General features: G+C 41.0%; 1 protein-coding gene across 1 annotated transcript in view; it reads right to left on the reverse strand.

Moving 5' to 3' along the window:
- Positions 1 to 17,589, reverse strand: part of col4a1 (collagen, type IV, alpha 1) — a 49,253-nt gene that overhangs the window by 21,474 nt on the left and 10,190 nt on the right. The window contains exons 2-18 of the mRNA XM_084954923.1: positions 6,933 to 6,986; positions 4,015 to 4,104; positions 3,546 to 3,590; positions 3,378 to 3,422; positions 3,224 to 3,286; positions 3,068 to 3,121; positions 2,621 to 2,647; positions 2,423 to 2,497; positions 2,245 to 2,307; positions 2,007 to 2,042; positions 1,865 to 1,903; positions 894 to 983; positions 724 to 759; positions 560 to 619; positions 406 to 441; positions 269 to 313; positions 131 to 163 (exon numbers count right to left, since the gene is read on the reverse strand). Of these exons, the coding sequence (XP_084811049.1) occupies positions 131 to 163; positions 269 to 313; positions 406 to 441; positions 560 to 619; positions 724 to 759; positions 894 to 983; positions 1,865 to 1,903; positions 2,007 to 2,042; positions 2,245 to 2,307; positions 2,423 to 2,497; positions 2,621 to 2,647; positions 3,068 to 3,121; positions 3,224 to 3,286; positions 3,378 to 3,422; positions 3,546 to 3,590; positions 4,015 to 4,104; positions 6,933 to 6,986 (891 nt within the window). The remainder of the gene's footprint in view (positions 1 to 130; positions 164 to 268; positions 314 to 405; positions 442 to 559; positions 620 to 723; positions 760 to 893; positions 984 to 1,864; positions 1,904 to 2,006; positions 2,043 to 2,244; positions 2,308 to 2,422; positions 2,498 to 2,620; positions 2,648 to 3,067; positions 3,122 to 3,223; positions 3,287 to 3,377; positions 3,423 to 3,545; positions 3,591 to 4,014; positions 4,105 to 6,932; positions 6,987 to 17,589) is intronic.

The raw sequence follows: 17,589 nt of genomic DNA on the forward strand, positions 1-17,589 counted from the left end.
CTACCAACCTTCCGATTTGTAGATGACCTGCTCTACTTCCTCAACCACAACCACCCAAAACAAGAAAGGACTGTTCCATTTCAATAATCTTACTTAAAGAGTAAAAATGGGAAAGAGAAGAATCACTTACCTCACCAGGTGGTCCCCTTTCTCCTTTTTCGCCCTAAAATGAACCAAAACAGTCAGTCGGTTCATAATTCCTTTTTAACATAAATTCATTTTCAGACTAAAGCACTGACTATAATATCCAATTAGCTGGAATACTTACCTGTAAACCAGGGTATCCTGGGGCTCCAGGAAAGCCTCTTTCTCCCTGTATGAGAATATCTTGTACTTTAGGAATTATATGTTATGTAATAAAAGATAACAGCATTTAGAGTGCTTATTGCTGTAAATTATTGTTACCTGTAGCCCATTGTCTCCATCCTTGCCAGGTTTACCCTTAATTACAGAAACAAATATTTTATCGTTTCTTTTTTTAGTAAGGACAAAAAAGTTTAGGTATCACACAATTACACCATCCAACAGTAACGACACACACAGACAAATTGCCACTTACCGGTGGTCCATCTGGGCCGATATCGCCTTTGACTCCGTGCTGATATGGGATGCAGAAGCCCTGAAAGGGAATCAAGTGTGTCAAAAGCAATGTAATAGATATCAAATAGATTGCATATATAATAGCAAGTTTTACACTTTAGTCTTTGAAGTAAAAATACTAACCTTGTCGCCTTTCTCTCCTGCTTCTCCTTTGAACCCCTTCAGGAATTAAAACAGAGCAATATTCAGAATAGACAAAACAGAATCTATGTCATCTTTGTTTTTTCATTTCAAGCAATGATTTGTTTAATCACAGACAAGAACAGAGCGATATCTGTGGCGTGGCTGAGTACCTGTGGCCCACGAACAACCGTTTGTGATCCTTTCTGTTCGAATGATGTTGGTCCAGGGGGGCCAGGTGGGCCTTGAAGTCCTTTGTCACCCTGCAGGGGAGATAAAAATAAGGGCCACAGTCAAATACTTAAGAATATAAATGTCAAACATCAAAACAAATTAAAACTTGTAATTTCAGTTAGTAATTGACTATGGAGGAGCTGCTAATGTGTCTGTTCAGTTCAGTTATATTCATATAGTGCCATCTCACAACAGCTGTCACCTCAAGGACTCAGGGAGCTGCAGCATTTTGGATTAACTGCTGGACTTCTAGAGATCTTTTAGGACAACCTGCTAATAATGAATTATAATAGTCCAGCCTTGAAGTAATAAATGCATGAACTAGTTGTTCAGCATCACTCTCAGACAGGATGCTTCTCATTTTAAAGATAGTGTGCAGATGTGGTACTGGAGGTTTTTGAAGCATTTGCAGTGCAGTTATTGGACACTTAATGTGACTCACTGTGTAGTGTAGTCTACCAAGTCTAAGAGTACCTATGAAGCCGAAATTCAAGTTTTTCTTGCTAACATTGGGTGTATTTTATGCTCTCGTCTAAATGCGCCATTTCTGACTCCATATGTAGTATACAGTTATAACACAGAAAGAAACATCTGTAACAGGATGTGACTGGGGCAACAAGAACCCTACAAAAATAAGGTTAATAAAAAGACATGCTAAATGGTACAGCAATAACTTCAGCGTGCTATGTAACAGTTTATCATTAACAACAGTTGTAATGAGATATTTGTTATATCTTGTATATTTGCTAATGCTGACCCGAGTTTGCCTCTTAATTTAGTGCAGCAAGCACGAGAAAATTGCATGAAAAAGCCAAACAGAATGCTTTCTGCTGAAGGTCAAATTCCTCTATTTATGCTATTTTAACATTTAACTTCTTTGCTTCTTATTTATTTGAAACATAAATCTTACCTTTTCTCCTTTCTCACCCTCAAAGGCCAGCTTATCTCCCTATAAGGAGATCAAACAGTTACACTCTCATGCAGTTTCTCAAGTCAGAAACCTTGATTGTACAGTTTATCAGTCTTGACAGTGTACTGATCAGTAATCTCACCATCGGTCCAGGAGGGCCGGGAGGGCCAGGATCACCCTGTAAAACAGTTATTAAGTTAGTCAAAGAAAAATTGTAATAACACATTCAGTAATTGCATTTAATTGAAAATCTAGAAGGACTGTTTTCTTAAAGGTGCTTTTTGTATAATTAGGAACACAGATGTGCTTCTAATATTTCTTAGAAAGTTAAGTCTTTGAATGGCTTTTTTAAGATGGGCATCACTGCACAGGTTGCTTACTCTGGGTCCTTCATAGCCAGGAGGTCCTGTAGGCCCAATAGGTCCGGGGTTGCCAGTTTGTCCCTGGGAATGAATATTGTGGGAAGAACATTCATTGTATTACTTCAGGCTGTTACTACTTTTTTCAGCGTATATAAACACATGACTGCATGTTCACAAACACACGTGCACTACGCACAGGTCGGCCAGGTGTGCCGGGATATCCTTTCTCTCCTTTCATGGGAACAATTCCCATCAAACCACCGGGGTCACCCTAAAGGAGACAAAATAATTTTATATAGTTGAAAGAATATGTCTTATTGAAAAACTGAATAAACTTGTTGTGTTTGACACATTTACTCATAAGCAAAAACATGAAAAATAAATTTTAGCTCACCTTCATTCCAGGAAGTCCCGGTATTCCCTGAGAAAAGAATGAAAAAGAAATAAATCATCTAGTAATTGTATTTTCTCACAGGGATACTGTTTGCATTGAGAAACATTACTTTGTTGATTTTTTTTGTCATTTTATTTTTTTCCTGCCTTGTAGATTATTTGTAACTCGAAACTAATGCTTAGATCGTTTCTATCGTATTCCAGTTAAGGTCACGGGGGCAGGATTCTGAGCCCAAACGGCCACTTCTTCCAGCTCATCCAAGTCATTCCCAAGCCAGTCAAGATATATAACATCTCCTGGGTCTGCCCTGGAATACTTCAACTAGTGAATATCCAAGAACCACCTCAACTGGCTTCCACTGGTTTGCTTGAAAAGAGCAAACCAGTGTTTCGATCAAAATAAATCTGTTTTTTCCACTATCAATGGAGGCCGATCGTCAGTGCTTACAGGTATTCCTTGAGGACCAGGAAAACCTGAAGTTCCATCTCTTCCTCTTTCTCCCTGAAACACAAACACAGCAAAGCCAGAAAGCACAAGTAGGGTGAAAATAATGTGACAAATACACAAGTGTGTGAAAAGTATTTAAGTATATAAATGGCATACTTTTGTCCCATTGCATCCTGGGATACCTGGCGCACCGGGTGGGCCATCATGTCCATTGATGCCCTATGAATGGAGATGCAGAAACAGACAGTTTAAGAGAGTTTGTTTGGCAGCATTCAGGGTGTGAAACAGGAAGCAGATCTAAGCAACTTACTGGAAGTCCTGGGTTGCCTGGGAAACCTGGCAGACCAGGAGGTCCCTGCAAAGTCACAAACATGAGATAGGTTTACCCTCTAGTGACAAGACAACAACTGCCACACTTTAGAGTGTGCAACTTATACTTGACGTATACTTCATACAGTTTTAACGGTTAGCTACTCACTCTGACTCCTTTCAATCCAGGAGCCCCGAACTCACCAACATCTCCCTAAGAGACAAAAAAAACAACCCAAAAAACATCACAGTTAAATTAATTAAATAAAAATCTGACTTAAATCGCTTTATGGAATACAAATCTAGTGTTTTTTCTTTCAACTAGGCGATTTATTAGTTAAGCCAAGCCACATTAGGGTTACTTAAGGCTAATAAAGGCATTTACATCAGGTACTAAGCAATCAGCTTATATTATGACAGATAACAATAATTGGTTGGCATATTTAGGATTTTAAGCTTTTCTTTCCCTACATGATTCTGGACTTCATATATTAAGATTTTAACAACACATTTTAAAGATCTTAACTTTTCTCATGCAGAATATAAACATTTTCACATTTCATTTAAAACAGCAGCTTAAAACTGGTCATACAAACCAGATGAAGCCTTGAAGTATCTCAGTAAATGTTTGTACTAACCTTGGGGCCCATTGGCCCTGGAGGCCCTTCAGGTCCCTGAGTTCCTGGGAATCCCATATTACCTTGAAGACCAGGATACCCAAGCTCACCCTGTCATGCACACAGTTATTGTAAAAGTTTAACACAAGTGCAAAAAAATAAACCTACATATTAACTTTGAATTATTTTCATGCTCAAACTGTTTCAACAATAGATTCCAAGACAATTTGAAAATTGCATGATTTACCAAATAATAAATACTATAGTCAGTTCAAAGTTAAGTAAAACACACATAAATAAACTCCCTTAAATCCTCACTGAAGATGAAATCAACTAACATAGTCAGTGAGAGGGAGCCAGAGGAAGTACTGGGTTCAAATTCAGCCTGAGGCCTTTCTGTGTGATGTTCTCTGGGTACCCTGGCTTCCTCTCACAGTCCAAAGACATGCAGTGGGATAGAATAATGAGCGATTCTAACCTGACTGTAAGTATGAATATGAGCATGAAAGGCTGTCTGTCTCTACGAGGGAGTTATTACATTGTCGTTACATTACGGACAGAAAGTTAAGAGTAGTTGGATACACAGTATTCAGTGTATGGATACACGGTTGTAGTAAAACTATTTTTACGTGTATGATATTTTGAAAAGAAACACAGCCAAAGTAATCAAATTCAAGCGCTTGTGTATATTTAAACCAGTTATTTCAAATGGGAGAGCTTATTTAATATTATTTAAATAGTAAGAAAGTATATTTTTATTAATATATTTTGCTTTTATATTTAGTAGTTTTATAAGCAGGTTTCAACATGTTCTCTTTGGCAGTGCTTAAATGGACACAGAAATATTACACTATCTGCCACTAGATGGCAGCATTGTTTCATCAGGAAGAGAGAGCCTTCACAGTGGAGAGAGGAGGGAGCAGTGTAGAACAAATAAAAAGGGCACAACCCTCAAACTGTTGTTTTAGCTTTGATTTTCATTCTCTGACCACAGTGAGGAGAAACACTGCATGCTAAACAATGAGGGTTACCACAGCAACCTGTCCCTCATCAGGAAGTGATATCAGTGGAAATAAGGCACGCATGAGACTTTGGGAAGACTGTTTGAGGCCTTTCAGCAACTTTCAAACCACAGAGGTGCTTTGAGTCAACAGTGACTGGCCAGACTCCACAGAACACAACAATCAGTACATCTGCTGCCGTCGAGCCAGCTGAATGTTTGGCTACTGTTGATGTTAGCGTGAGCCTTAAAAGGCCAGACTGTTGCGCTAAGAGGATTGATAACATTGCAGTCCTCTGATAAAACCGAGCCAACAGTTTACATGTACGCTCACGCAGCACAGCTGCACTGAAAAGAAAACAAAGTCTAGGCTACCTGTAGATATTATTTTATTTGTTTTTAAATGCTTTAAGGTGCTGAACTGGATCACATAGTTCAATTGAATAAGAGTCCAAAAGATATTTTTATTCTCTTTTCCTTTCTTCTGGAGAAAGAGGGTGTGTGTCGGGATTAACGTTAGCATGCAAGTAAGGTATCTATTTATAGATCACAGACACAAATAATGTTAAATTTGGATATTTGGATTTGGCTCCAAGTGAAATACCTGCTAGTAGGCTGACTTTGTTGATTACTTTGGTCATTCACATTGGCAACAGTGCTCTGTGTAGAGTTTGCATGTGCTCCCTGTGCCTGTATGCGTTTTTTTTTTCCAGAGGCTTCATCCCACAATCCAAAAATGTGCATGTTACGTTGCTTGCTGGTGGTCTAAACATTAGTTTAAATGGTTTTGTGTCTCTACGTGGTAGCCCTGTGATGGCCAGCCAGTTTGTCCAGGGTGTATTCTGCCTTTCACCCCCACTCCATCAGCAGGGATAAGCTCCAGTGCCCCTGCAACCCTGATTTGATTAAGCTGATTGTTGAGTCAATGGAGGGAAATTTTAATGTCAGTTTGCTATTTATATTTGAGACTTTCCTTACTAGTTAATTAAGGTGAGAGAAAATTAAGTCTAAGAAAATCTTTATTGAGAGGAAAAACTACACTCACTGGCCACTTTATCAGTTACACCTTGCTTGTACTGGGTTAGACCATATGCCTTTAGAGGTGCCTTAATTCTTCATGGCAAACATTTAACAAGGTGCTGGAAACATTCCTCAGAGATTTTGGTCCATATTGACATGACAACAGTTGCTGCAGATGTGATTGTGAATCTCGCATTGCACCACATCCCAAAGGTGCAATATCAGATTTAGACCTGGTTACTGTGGAGGCAATTTGAGCGTCATGAACTCCTTTTCCTGTTCAAGAAACCAGTTGAAGATGGATGAACATGGTCAAGAGCTCGGTTTGAACTTCAGCGGCTCATCTTGACCATGTCTGTGTGCCCAAATGCACTGAGTTACTGCTGTTATTTCCATTAATGAGCAGGTGAACATGCGTACCTAACAAAGTGGCTGGTCAGTGCATGTAATTACTAAAAAAATAACCCTGCCCAACACAGCTAATACAACTTTTTTATGTTTCCGGTCCATGATTAACACTAATACCAGAGCGCTGACAGCTTTAAGGCTTGCAGCCAGTTTATGGTTGGTGTCCCCACCACTTGTGTTTCTGCAACTCAAGGCTCTCATCCATCTGATGGGAACAAGACCTTCAGGCCAGCTGTGTGTCTGGACATGCTCTAATTCAAACTGCTCTTTGTTCCCATCCTGGTCTTTGCTCCGTGACTGAACCTACTGCACTCCAGCTCCAGTTTGTCCCTCTGAGCTGACCCCATTGAAATGTAAAAGAGGCTTTTGTTTCTATTTGCTGTCAAATTACTGCATCTGTAAATGGAAACTGACATCCAAATGAATCACATCAAGTGAAAAGGAAAAGTGGGCAACGGTATCTAAATGTTTATAGACAGAGATAAATGAAAAATCCAATAACAAATCTTACCTTTGCTCCTTTCACACCGCTGCAGTCACATTTTCCACATGATGCACCACAGCCCTGAGGATGAGGAGAAACATAAAAATAAACGACCCGTAACTTAGAGGAAAAAATCACTTAGAAATGCATGTTTGTGAAACTGGGTTTAGGTGGATCTTTTCTGGCCACTGGGGGTGGGAAACAAGAAATCTGGCCATTTTAAGATGTCTCAGCTGTGCTCTCCTTTTATTTAAAATATATAAACAGTCACATGTATTCACAAGCTAGTTCCTAGCTCTGCTGTTTGGTTTGTGCTGTAGATTTGATTATGCTGAAATCAACTGCCAGCTGTGTCTCCTAACAGTAAAGGCCTCAAAACCCACAATTTAGCTGAAAGATGCCAAAAGCACTCACAGAATTAAAGACTTGTGCAGATTTGACCATAAATTATCTGCAGTTTTTTTTAAAAAAATGCAACTTCACTTTTAACTAGTGAAAGAAGTTGGTTGTAGCAGGTTTAAATGTACTGATGATACTCCTGACATTGAAGGAAGGTCGGGTTTCTTTTAAGCCACATCAAGGATTCAACGAGTAGCTTTGTAGAACTATTTGCTGGCAGTGGGACATCAATGCAGCTGGCTTCGGCCCTCCATCCCCCATGCTTCCTCTTCTCGGGGGTCTCCAGAGGCCAGAGCCTGGGAACTGGCCTGCACTGCCTTGGCTCTGTCTTTCACTTCTCCTCTCTTCCTTCTTTTCCCATCTTCCAGCTGTTGCTAGACTCACGTGTAAGGCGCTCAGCCAAAAGCCTGTCAGGGCTTTGGACCAGCTCTGGAGACTTGGGCAGACACTCCACAGCTACTCTGCTTCCATGCATTTCTGTCTGTCTTTCGCAGTCACAACAAATAAATAGCTCTATTGCCATTTACAGCACAACTTTGTCAGTCCAACATTAAATACCTGAGTCATGTCTAATCCTCTATTTACTGATATCAAATTCAGCCATGTATCTGAATCATTTCACTTTAAATCAATAAGTGGCTCAAAGAATGACGGGGAACAACAGCGACTGTTTTCAGCACAATAAGCCCACACCCTTCCACAGTGCACTTGTTCTCCTCTGCCTGCAGCGCATTACATGTGTGGCCTGCAGTTTCCCACTACTGCGCTGTAAAACAACTCCCCCTAACCCCGTCTCACTTCACCACCTCTGTTTGCTGAAAAGTTTTCTGCAACACCGCAGGAGAACGTAACGAACACCTGCTTTAGATCAGATTAGTGTCATAAGACAAACATGGGAAAAGAATATTGACTCTTAGGGAGATGAACATGTGGGTTTTATTATGGCAAATATGCTGGCTCGCACGAATAAGGGCTTCTAGTGTTTATATTAACATGATTTAATTTTTTATTTTTGGGGATTTCAACAAGGAAGTTGAGGCATGCTAATGGAGTGGCCGGATACACTTGCAAATTGTCAGCACTGCTGATCACAGCTGTTTGTGGGTATGTGTTGTCTCATTCACCTGCTTCTCTCAGTCTGTCTCAGAATTGCTCTTTGTCTGCTGTTTTTAAGACACAACTACTTTTGGAGTCATCACCAGGAAACCCAAGCTTCAAACCACGACACAAAAACCAGTGACAAGCACCGCCCTATGATATCCACCGCTGCATCTCCAAACACAGCACCGGGATATGCGGGTAGATAAAAGTGGTGAGTCTTTGCTTTCTCTGGCTTGTTTTCCTTCTACGCCCATTATGCATCATCATTAACCCAAACATCAGATGGGAATGATGGGAGAAAGACCCAACTGACATCAGGAAAAAAAGAGTGCCTTTTAATGACCTAAACAGAGATAGCACACATGTCTGATTTGTCTGGGCCTTAGAGGGAAGAGGGATCCTTCAAGGACCTTATCATAAATCCTCAGCTATACATCATAATGAGGGTTCTGGTTATCGAGCTGTACCACAAGGTAGAAATCAAAACACAGAACTTGCGCAAAAAATATGAGATGAAATAAACATACAAACTGCAGTGGAGTAGTAACAATAATACTTAAAAAACTTTATTCTCTTATATATTTTTATTTACTTAATTCTCTTAATTGTAAATGGCCTGTATTTGTATAGCGCTTTACAGTCCCTAAGGACCCCAAAGCGCTTTACACACTCAGTCATCCACGCATTCACTCACACATTCACACACTGGTGATGGCAGCTACATTGTAGCCACAGCCACCCTGGGGCGCACTGACAGAGGTGAGGCTGCCGGACACTGGCGCCACCGGGCCCTCTGACCACCACCAGTAGGCAACGGGTGAAGTGTCTTGCCCAAGGACACAACGACCGAGACTGTCGGAGCCGGGGCTCGAACCGGCAACCTTCCAATTACAAGATGAACTGCCAACACTTGAGCCACGATCACCCCATTTTAATTGTATTCTTTTTTAAAGATGAAACATCACTAACCAAAGGGGGACATCACAGTCACATCACAGTATACATTCATCTTTCATATTCAGATATTATAGGGATGCATTAGGCCAATCACCAGATAGATAGTGACATGAAATCAGACCGTAAACAAACAGATTGCTGCTTTGTTCAAGCCAAAAACTCTTTTTGCTTGAAATGCTGTTTATACTCTTCAGGCAAATGACCAAGGCTGTGAGTCTTTGCTTAGCAGTTTCCAAGGCCTCAGGTTACTTGCTGTACTACTTTTGTCCATCACACCTTTTTGCAGCTAACTTCCCTCCGTGCAACACTGATCTTAGCCTCTAGTCTTCTTCTCCATGGAGGGTACAGCTCCTTGTGGCTGTTCATCTCATAGCCAAGCATCTCTGTGATAACTGCTGCTGTGGTGTAGATGAGCTGATTAGTCTTGGTGATGATTGCAGTAGGGATTTCCGTAATGCTGCATTCACATCTTCTAGTAGACCTTCAGGGGGTACTTCATGTAGTCTTGGTAATCAGCCAGGGTCCAGGTTTCCAGCTTCACCATGATCCTGTCTTTCAGGTCAGCTGCTGTAGAAGTCAATGGAGCTTCAGTCATACTTGGGGCTTGGTACCCAATCTCTGGTGGGGGTCATGGTATCTCCCCCCTGACCTGACATCCTGGCTACCTGTTGCCGTAGCATTTGTGTTGTACTTCATCTATCTCCAGCAGTTGCTTCTTTTGAGCTACTAGTTGTTTCTGTCAATCTGGATGTTGGGTATCGAACATTCCAACAGTCCCACATCCTCTTCATGTAATCCTTTCCACTGGGGTTAGTTGCATAGTAGCATTCCAGCAGCAGCCTCTCATCCCTTACCCACTTATGCCTTCTTGTTGCAGTAGCCCGCTTCTCATCAGCGTGTCCTGGTTCCTCAACACCTTGGACCTTGTTAATCTGGGGAACATCTGAGCCGGTATGGCTTCAATTATCGCTCTCTCAGTCATATATATTTGTCGACATTTGTAATTTTGAGTGACCAAAAACTGACCAAATAAACACTTACGATTGTGTTACTCTGCAGAGAGAGCACGATCTTTCGCAGAAGGTGAGTGAGGTGTTAATGTGCACTGTCAAAATCCAGCGTTGGACAAGAAACGTCTGAGATTCTTTGCAGCAGACAGCCTCACGTGTCTCTGGACTCGTGTTTATGTCGTTGCTAAGCCTGGTTGCCAGGTGTGAATGTGTCCAGACTGTGAAAAATCAATATGATGTACCCTGGCAGATTGTGTATGTTTACTGGGCAAAGCACAAACTGGAGCCTTCTCATAACTCCATCAATGTGACAAATTGTTTGTAATTGTTTACTGAAGTTGGAGCAAGCAAAAAACACAGATCTTTAACATCTTTAAGAAGGATGGAGTGGATCCAAGTAAAAGATTTCTTCCGTGTCACGTTCACAAGCCTAGGTATCCAACCCTCTTCCCAGAAGGCCTAACTTTTTGACAGCACTTGCTCGATATGTCTGACATCATTACATACGCAAGCGAGAGACACTGAGACAAACCTGTGATAGAGGAAGTGATGAGTAATGTTTGCTTTAGAGATTAAAAGCCTCTGTGAGGATGTCGCTCCGGAGATCCTGACAGTAACACAAACTCTCTCAATGTAAACCAGAGAGCTGCCAAAAAAAGAACAGCAAACGTAGCAAAGCACAAATTGTTAAAAGATAGACTCCAAGCATCAGACTTTTACATTTCTTACCACCACCAGGTTCATTTTCACCAGGGGCTTTCAGTATTTGCCTCTGTCTCCTTTATCAGATTTTTTTTTACATGTTGGCATAAAAGATTTGAACATCAGACCCGTAAGCTATCATTTGACACACTCCATTTCTTAGGTTCTCTTAGGCTTCTGATTTTATCTCACAAATGTCCTCAGGAGACAGCTTAAAGAGATTTTTTTTTTACATGCTGATTGCGTGATACAATCTGAACCTGCACATTCAAACAGCAAACTTTGATCTCTGGCTGTTATTTTATTTTGCTGCTAGTGTTTTGTGTAGATTTGCGCTGCACTGATGTTGAAATCTTTACTGAATCGCTCAGTAAAATAATCTGCCATCAGAGAAAAGAATTTCATAACTTTTCCACAACCAATCAGTGCAGCACGCTGTCTTAACCATGCTGCATTAAAATGCATTCCTGACCACACATTTTTCATAAAACACTCCCATACAGACTCCATACAAACGTCTTCACTCAGCATTAAACAAAGGATAAACAATGAGGGAAAGATCTGTAGTTTTAAGGTTTGGTTTGCACAGTTAGAGTCGTCCGGCTTTCCTCTGTGGCTTTGCGATTCAGAACCTCAGCTCCTCTTTCCAAAGTGGGCATATCCACATCCAGCTTCCAAACACAACAAGTGCACCTCATGTGTATAAGTTTTAACCAATGTTTGCACAAATCTTGTGAGCTGAACTTTTGTACAGTGTTTTTGAAGGGAGCAGTACTGGCTATTACCTCATGAGGGCAGAAAAATTCCCATCGCTGCAGTGCTCCATACTGACTATACGTTTACAACAGCTGTAACAGTTTCACTGCACGCCTCGCTCCATGTTAAGGGGAACTGAAGATCACAGAAACATCTGGTCAGTGTCATCTGTAGACCTTCTTTTTAAAACGACGTGACATTCCCAGCACATTCCTTCCATAACATCCCACCCCCAGGGTATTCTGGTGGGGGGTGAATGCTGCAGTGTGTAGGCAGTTTTGGTGCCCCCCTCCCACACACACACACACACACACATACTTTTTTTTTTTTTATAATAACACAAACAATTAAATCTAACAAAGCCCCAACAGTAGGATCAACTATCAGACATCATCAAAATACACAAACAGCTTACACACATCTGTCCTTTTGACCACGAGTTAAGGTTTTTAACCAAAGTCATGCACAAATGCCCTGGGAGCTCACATCAAGACATCAACTATGTGGTGAAAGTCTGCAGTTTGTTTTTTCGTTTGTTTTTTCGTGCTTTCGGAACAAAAAACACAAGAAAAACACAAGTTCAGCAGCGTGACAGGAGTTATTCCCCCTTGGTTATCTCCCCGGCTACGGGGGGAGCAGAGAGGAGCCTTCCTTCCACATTGATATGGATTTCACTGAGGGGCAAAGCTGATAACTCGGCAGGACAATTTGCTGTTCCTAACATAAACTTTATCCAATGTGGTTGTCGCACTATTCCTGTGATCAGTTGCACATATAGTCCTTCACTTGAGTCGCATTTGGCATGCTGTGATAAACAAAAACCCTAAAATCTCTGCGATCTAGAGTGCCACTATCTCCCCTGAGTCAGTTGTTTTGCAGCTGGAAACGGAAACTGCTGCACTTCTCAGCTATTTCAACCTAAACACCAGATTCAGCATGTGAGGTGAGTCATGCTGTTGCATCACTTTGCTTTGTATTTATATTCTCAACTGTGTTTTGGGCGTTTTATTCAACTGTTTGGGTTTTGGCTCCGCTAATTACTCGTAATCGCATCCGATGAGATGATCTGGCTTTGTGTCACAACCGTAAATATTATGCAACATAGTGAAGATGTTAACATATCGAGCAACCTTCACATAAACAGCTGAGAATTTCTTTCGTGAAGTAACTAAAATAAAGTTTTGCAAGAATCCCACCCCCCTTCGGTGTGCTGAAGTGCGTCCACAGGCAATCCTCATTATGAGCCATCAAACAGGATCCTCCTCTGTTTCGGTCAATTTAGCAAAGTGGCATCAATGTTTAACCTGTGTAACCCAATAAAGAGATGCTCATGACGCTAAACCACAGATCATTGCTTCCATACGGAGACAATTAGGATAGATTTACTCCATAAATGTTAGAAGGAGCCCACTTGGCAGCAGGGCTCGTTAGGCAGTGCTAAATGAGACAGTTATGGAGCACAGAGCGTTACAGTCAGCACAACGCTCTGGGCACAGCTGATTTTGATGTCTAGATAACCGCACAAAATTAGCATCTCTGTGGTGCCAACTTGTCTTTCTCGTGGTTTTACTTATTTGTGTAGGTGCCCTTGTCCACAAAGGTGCTCGTCCTCTCAGCATTCCTCATGCTGAAAAATGAGGGCGAGAAATATAAAGCCAAAAAAAACCTGAAATATTAAAAGAGATGAGCGGAGGAGGATTGATAAGCTTTTTCAGCATGTGCTCGGTTTGAAGCGTGCTCCTCTAACATTCCTGGCCTTCTCTGGTACTGAGTCAAGGATGGGAGAATAGAAGTGGAGGAGGGGAAATTTCTATCTTACTGCCATACTTGGAAGACGAGGCTCCTGGTGCAACTCGCTCTGTAAACAAGCGTGTCTGTGTGAGGAAGAGCAACACGTGCACCAACTGAAAGAGCTTTTTTTTTTCTAATTCAATATCAAAAATCATGTTTAATTCATAAAATGTTTGGAAACACTTTTAAAATTTGTATTTTTATTTATTTATTTTTTTTGCTTTAAAGCAAATTGTGAAAGACATTTAGCCACAGTAATAACATTCAGCTATAAATAAATTATACCCAGGCTAAAGCAAAAGAAAGTTAGCTTAGCTTTGTGAGCCAGTTTAGGAAGGGGAAACATCTGGCTCAGTCAAAAAAGAAATCAATAAACAAACCTTCGTTCAAATTACCTTCCCTTATTCAATTCAGGGTTGTAGGGGACTGTCACCTAACCCAGCTGTCATACAGTGAAAGGCAGGCCCCACCCTGACTGGTCTCTCACTGGACTATCATGATGACTTTGCACTCTGAGGGGAGCATTCAGAAAAACACACACAGACACAAGGAGAACATGCAAAATCCAACAGTGAGGCATCTGCATCAGACCAGGAACATTCTTTCTGTGAGGCCACAGCTGCTGTACCACCATGCCATGCCAACCTAATAATGTATTTATTTGATGAATTTGAAGAAAAAAAAACCTGACAAAACAGTCCAAATCTACTTTTCCTCTTGTTTTGTATTGTTAAGTTATCAGATGAGCTTAATTTATGACTACATCTTAAATAAGAGTCATACTTGGAGATATGTTATATGTACGTTCTGCAATAAAACAAACAAAGGTTTCTGTTTCCTGTATTTAAAGACTCCCGCGGCGCTTATTAGCTGATACCAGCCTGATGTAAAGCATGTCCTGTTCTGGCCACAGGGCGCAGGTATTCATCTGTACCAGAGAAACAGTTCAAGGCTTCTGTAACTGAAAGCAGATGCATCTGCAGAGACTAGTTCACACACATACACACACATGAACTCAATCATGCCCGCACAAAAAGCCAAATGAATTAGCCTGTTAGAAACATACACACATGCAATGGATGTAAACAAAATGAGAAACAGACGCAGGAAAATCTGTGAAATCGGAAACCTTGGCAAACATGATATCACATGCCTGAGCTCGCTGGGAAGATCTGAACGAAAATGCATGAAAATGACTTAACACTCAAGTCTCTGCTAAAAGGCACACAGGCAAACACAATTGCATAAACAAACATTAACCTGCACACCAGTCAGTTGTTACTCTGCTGATGCATGAGCATGTGTGGCCAAGGTTAGTTTGGGAGCAAAGATGTGTATGTTTTATAGTAAAGCATCTCTGTCCCAGAGTATCACTTTAACTCCAGCATCCTAACAAAGACACACCTCATGCTATGGAGCCTCAGAAATTGAACATGTAAGCACACATAAAACATGCATTATTAACACTGTGCAGTCCATTTCACCGGTCCAGCACCAGCCATATGGAGGCCATCCAGGAACTGTCACACGCAAAATTAACTCAGCTAATGGGAAAATTGCTTTATACAATTTGTTAGGCTTTGCTGATTCCCAAAATGTTGTGTGTGTGTGTGTGTGTGTGCCTGTGTACATGTGGATTTGAGTTGTACAAGTTTGTGTTGATCACTAACTGCACATGTTGAGATAGTTTTTTTGATAGTTTTATGAATTAGACTAAAGCCAAAAACAGCCACAAGGTCTACTAGTTCATTTAAACAATGTCATAAATCACTGCAGTGCTTTACTTTATCATTTCCAACTCGGACTCAGCGGGTCACCTTTCACTCGACTTCAGATCTTAATGCTTCCAACACATCCTATCCCATATTCCTGCCGTAGATTACAAAGAGTTGCTGACCTCTTTTAATCAGCTAGTCGACAGGCCTTCCATCTTGACCTGTCACATGACCCAGACAGCAACACCCAAATGACCTGTAACCTCTGTTCAGGCCATTAGTGGGGATTTAGAAGCCCAAACAAGACTTCCATACAAAGGTCATCTTGATAAATCAGCTCTTCCTCAGTGTTAGAGTATGCGAATGGAGATGTGAATGTGGATCAAATGTTACCTTGTTAGCAAATTAAGTCAGATTCCTACTAATCTCCTTCAGAGGGGACTTTCCTGCTCTAACTACCGAACAAACACACATACACACTCCACCTCTGCCCACAAGCGGGCTCTTTGTTGAAGAAAGAGGACACTTTTAACACTCAAATGCAAAAGATTATGTGGCACGCTCATAAAAAAAATGTAGCCTGAGAAATCAGAACTCTGGCAAGCTAACTGTGAGATCTTGTTGCAGTTTTCTCATCTCTGCCTGTGGGAGAGAAATGTGTTTATGGCTGCTATGCAGAGCTCTGTTCACGTGCCCACACATCACTTGTCTGGGCAGTTATTGTTCCACGCACAAGTTAACAAAATAAATTCCTCTACAATCCCACAGGAATGAGATTGGTCACAAACATCAAATCAAAAGCTGCACTTCTTTTCTTGCTTCCTCCTAAATCACTTTGACGTGTCTGTGCCCTGGAAGTGAAATATGACAATCAACAAAAACAGAGTTTAAACATTGTGTCCAGCAAATCTGCTTTTGATGCAATCAGAGGAAGAAACTGGTCATAAGGCGGTGATGAAGGGGTGGCAACAATGACTTTTTTTTTAAGGCATTTGTATTCTTTGAAAAGGGGCCAATTCTGTTCATGCAACTCTGCCTGCCTCCTCTGTGAATGTGCAGCGCTGGACACCGGATATAGGCTTTGGGAAGCCATTCTTTCTCAAAGGAGGAAGGCCTCTTCCTTGCCTTTTATGCTCACAAAGACAAGAAGGGGTTGGGTCAGCATTACTTGTCTCTCAAGAGTGCTCTGGTATCTGGGAATAACGTCAGGACGTGAGGACAAGCAATGACCCCTGTGACTTAAGTTTCACTGGTTTCGTTCTCAGCCTGGAACATTCTCACACAAATTAGCACGCGTAAAGAACAATGAAAGAAATCATCACAGCCCATTAGCTTTTAAAGTCTTCTTTGTGAAGATCTACCTTATAGGCACAGCAGTTCTATGAGCTAACATTAGCTGCAGTGGTGATATTGAGCTTGCTTGCTTTTTGTTGTTTTTTTAAAGTGGATGCTTTTTCAGACTTCCTGAAGGTCAAGTTGTTCTTTGGTCGTCGGCTCTTTTTCACGCATTTTCAGTCCTGTCCTTGTACCCAATCATCTTCTCAAAATTGATCTTGTCAAGACTGACACAAAAAGAGATTTTGATTCATCTTGTGATACCACCTGGATGACAATGATCCCAAACACACTGCCAATGCAGTAAAAACGCAATGGTACACTGTCAGTCATGGATTGGGCTCCCCAGAGCCCGGACCCTGACATTATTGAAGCAGTGTGGGATCATTTGGGAACAGAATGTAACAAAAGGTGTCCAACATCCAAAAAGTCTGGAAAACTATTCATGAAGACTATTTAAAGAAAGACTTAAATAAATGAAAAGAAAGCTTGCCTAAGTGAGTTAGACTTTGTTGAAGAAATAAGGTGGTCATACTAAATATTGACTTTAGAGCTCAATACTCTTGTACAAACTCTGTCTGCTTGTAGTTCCATGTATGGTTGTCAATTTCAGTAAATCACTCCACCTACTTCCCACTTTCCAAGCGAAATATAAAGAAATGAGAACAGTATATTAGACTGTAAAACTGCACATTAGAATGAAAATATCTTTTCGATTTAAGAGCTTATGCTTACTGGTGGAGAAACCATTACTGAAGCATAAAAAATATTTTGGTAATTACCAATACTGTTAATTTAGAGCAGCTGTGGCATAAACCTTACATCAGATGATGGTCTAATACATTTATTAAGCACTGAAATAGTCTGACCAGATATATTAGGCCAAAATATTAGGCTTGAATAGTATCAGTATGCCAA

The sequence above is a fragment of the Perissodus microlepis genome, chromosome 16 (assembly GCF_051167445.1).
Source record: "Perissodus microlepis isolate ML-2025 ecotype Zambia chromosome 16, ASM5116744v1, whole genome shotgun sequence".
NCBI lineage: Eukaryota > Metazoa > Chordata > Actinopteri > Cichliformes > Cichlidae > Perissodus > Perissodus microlepis.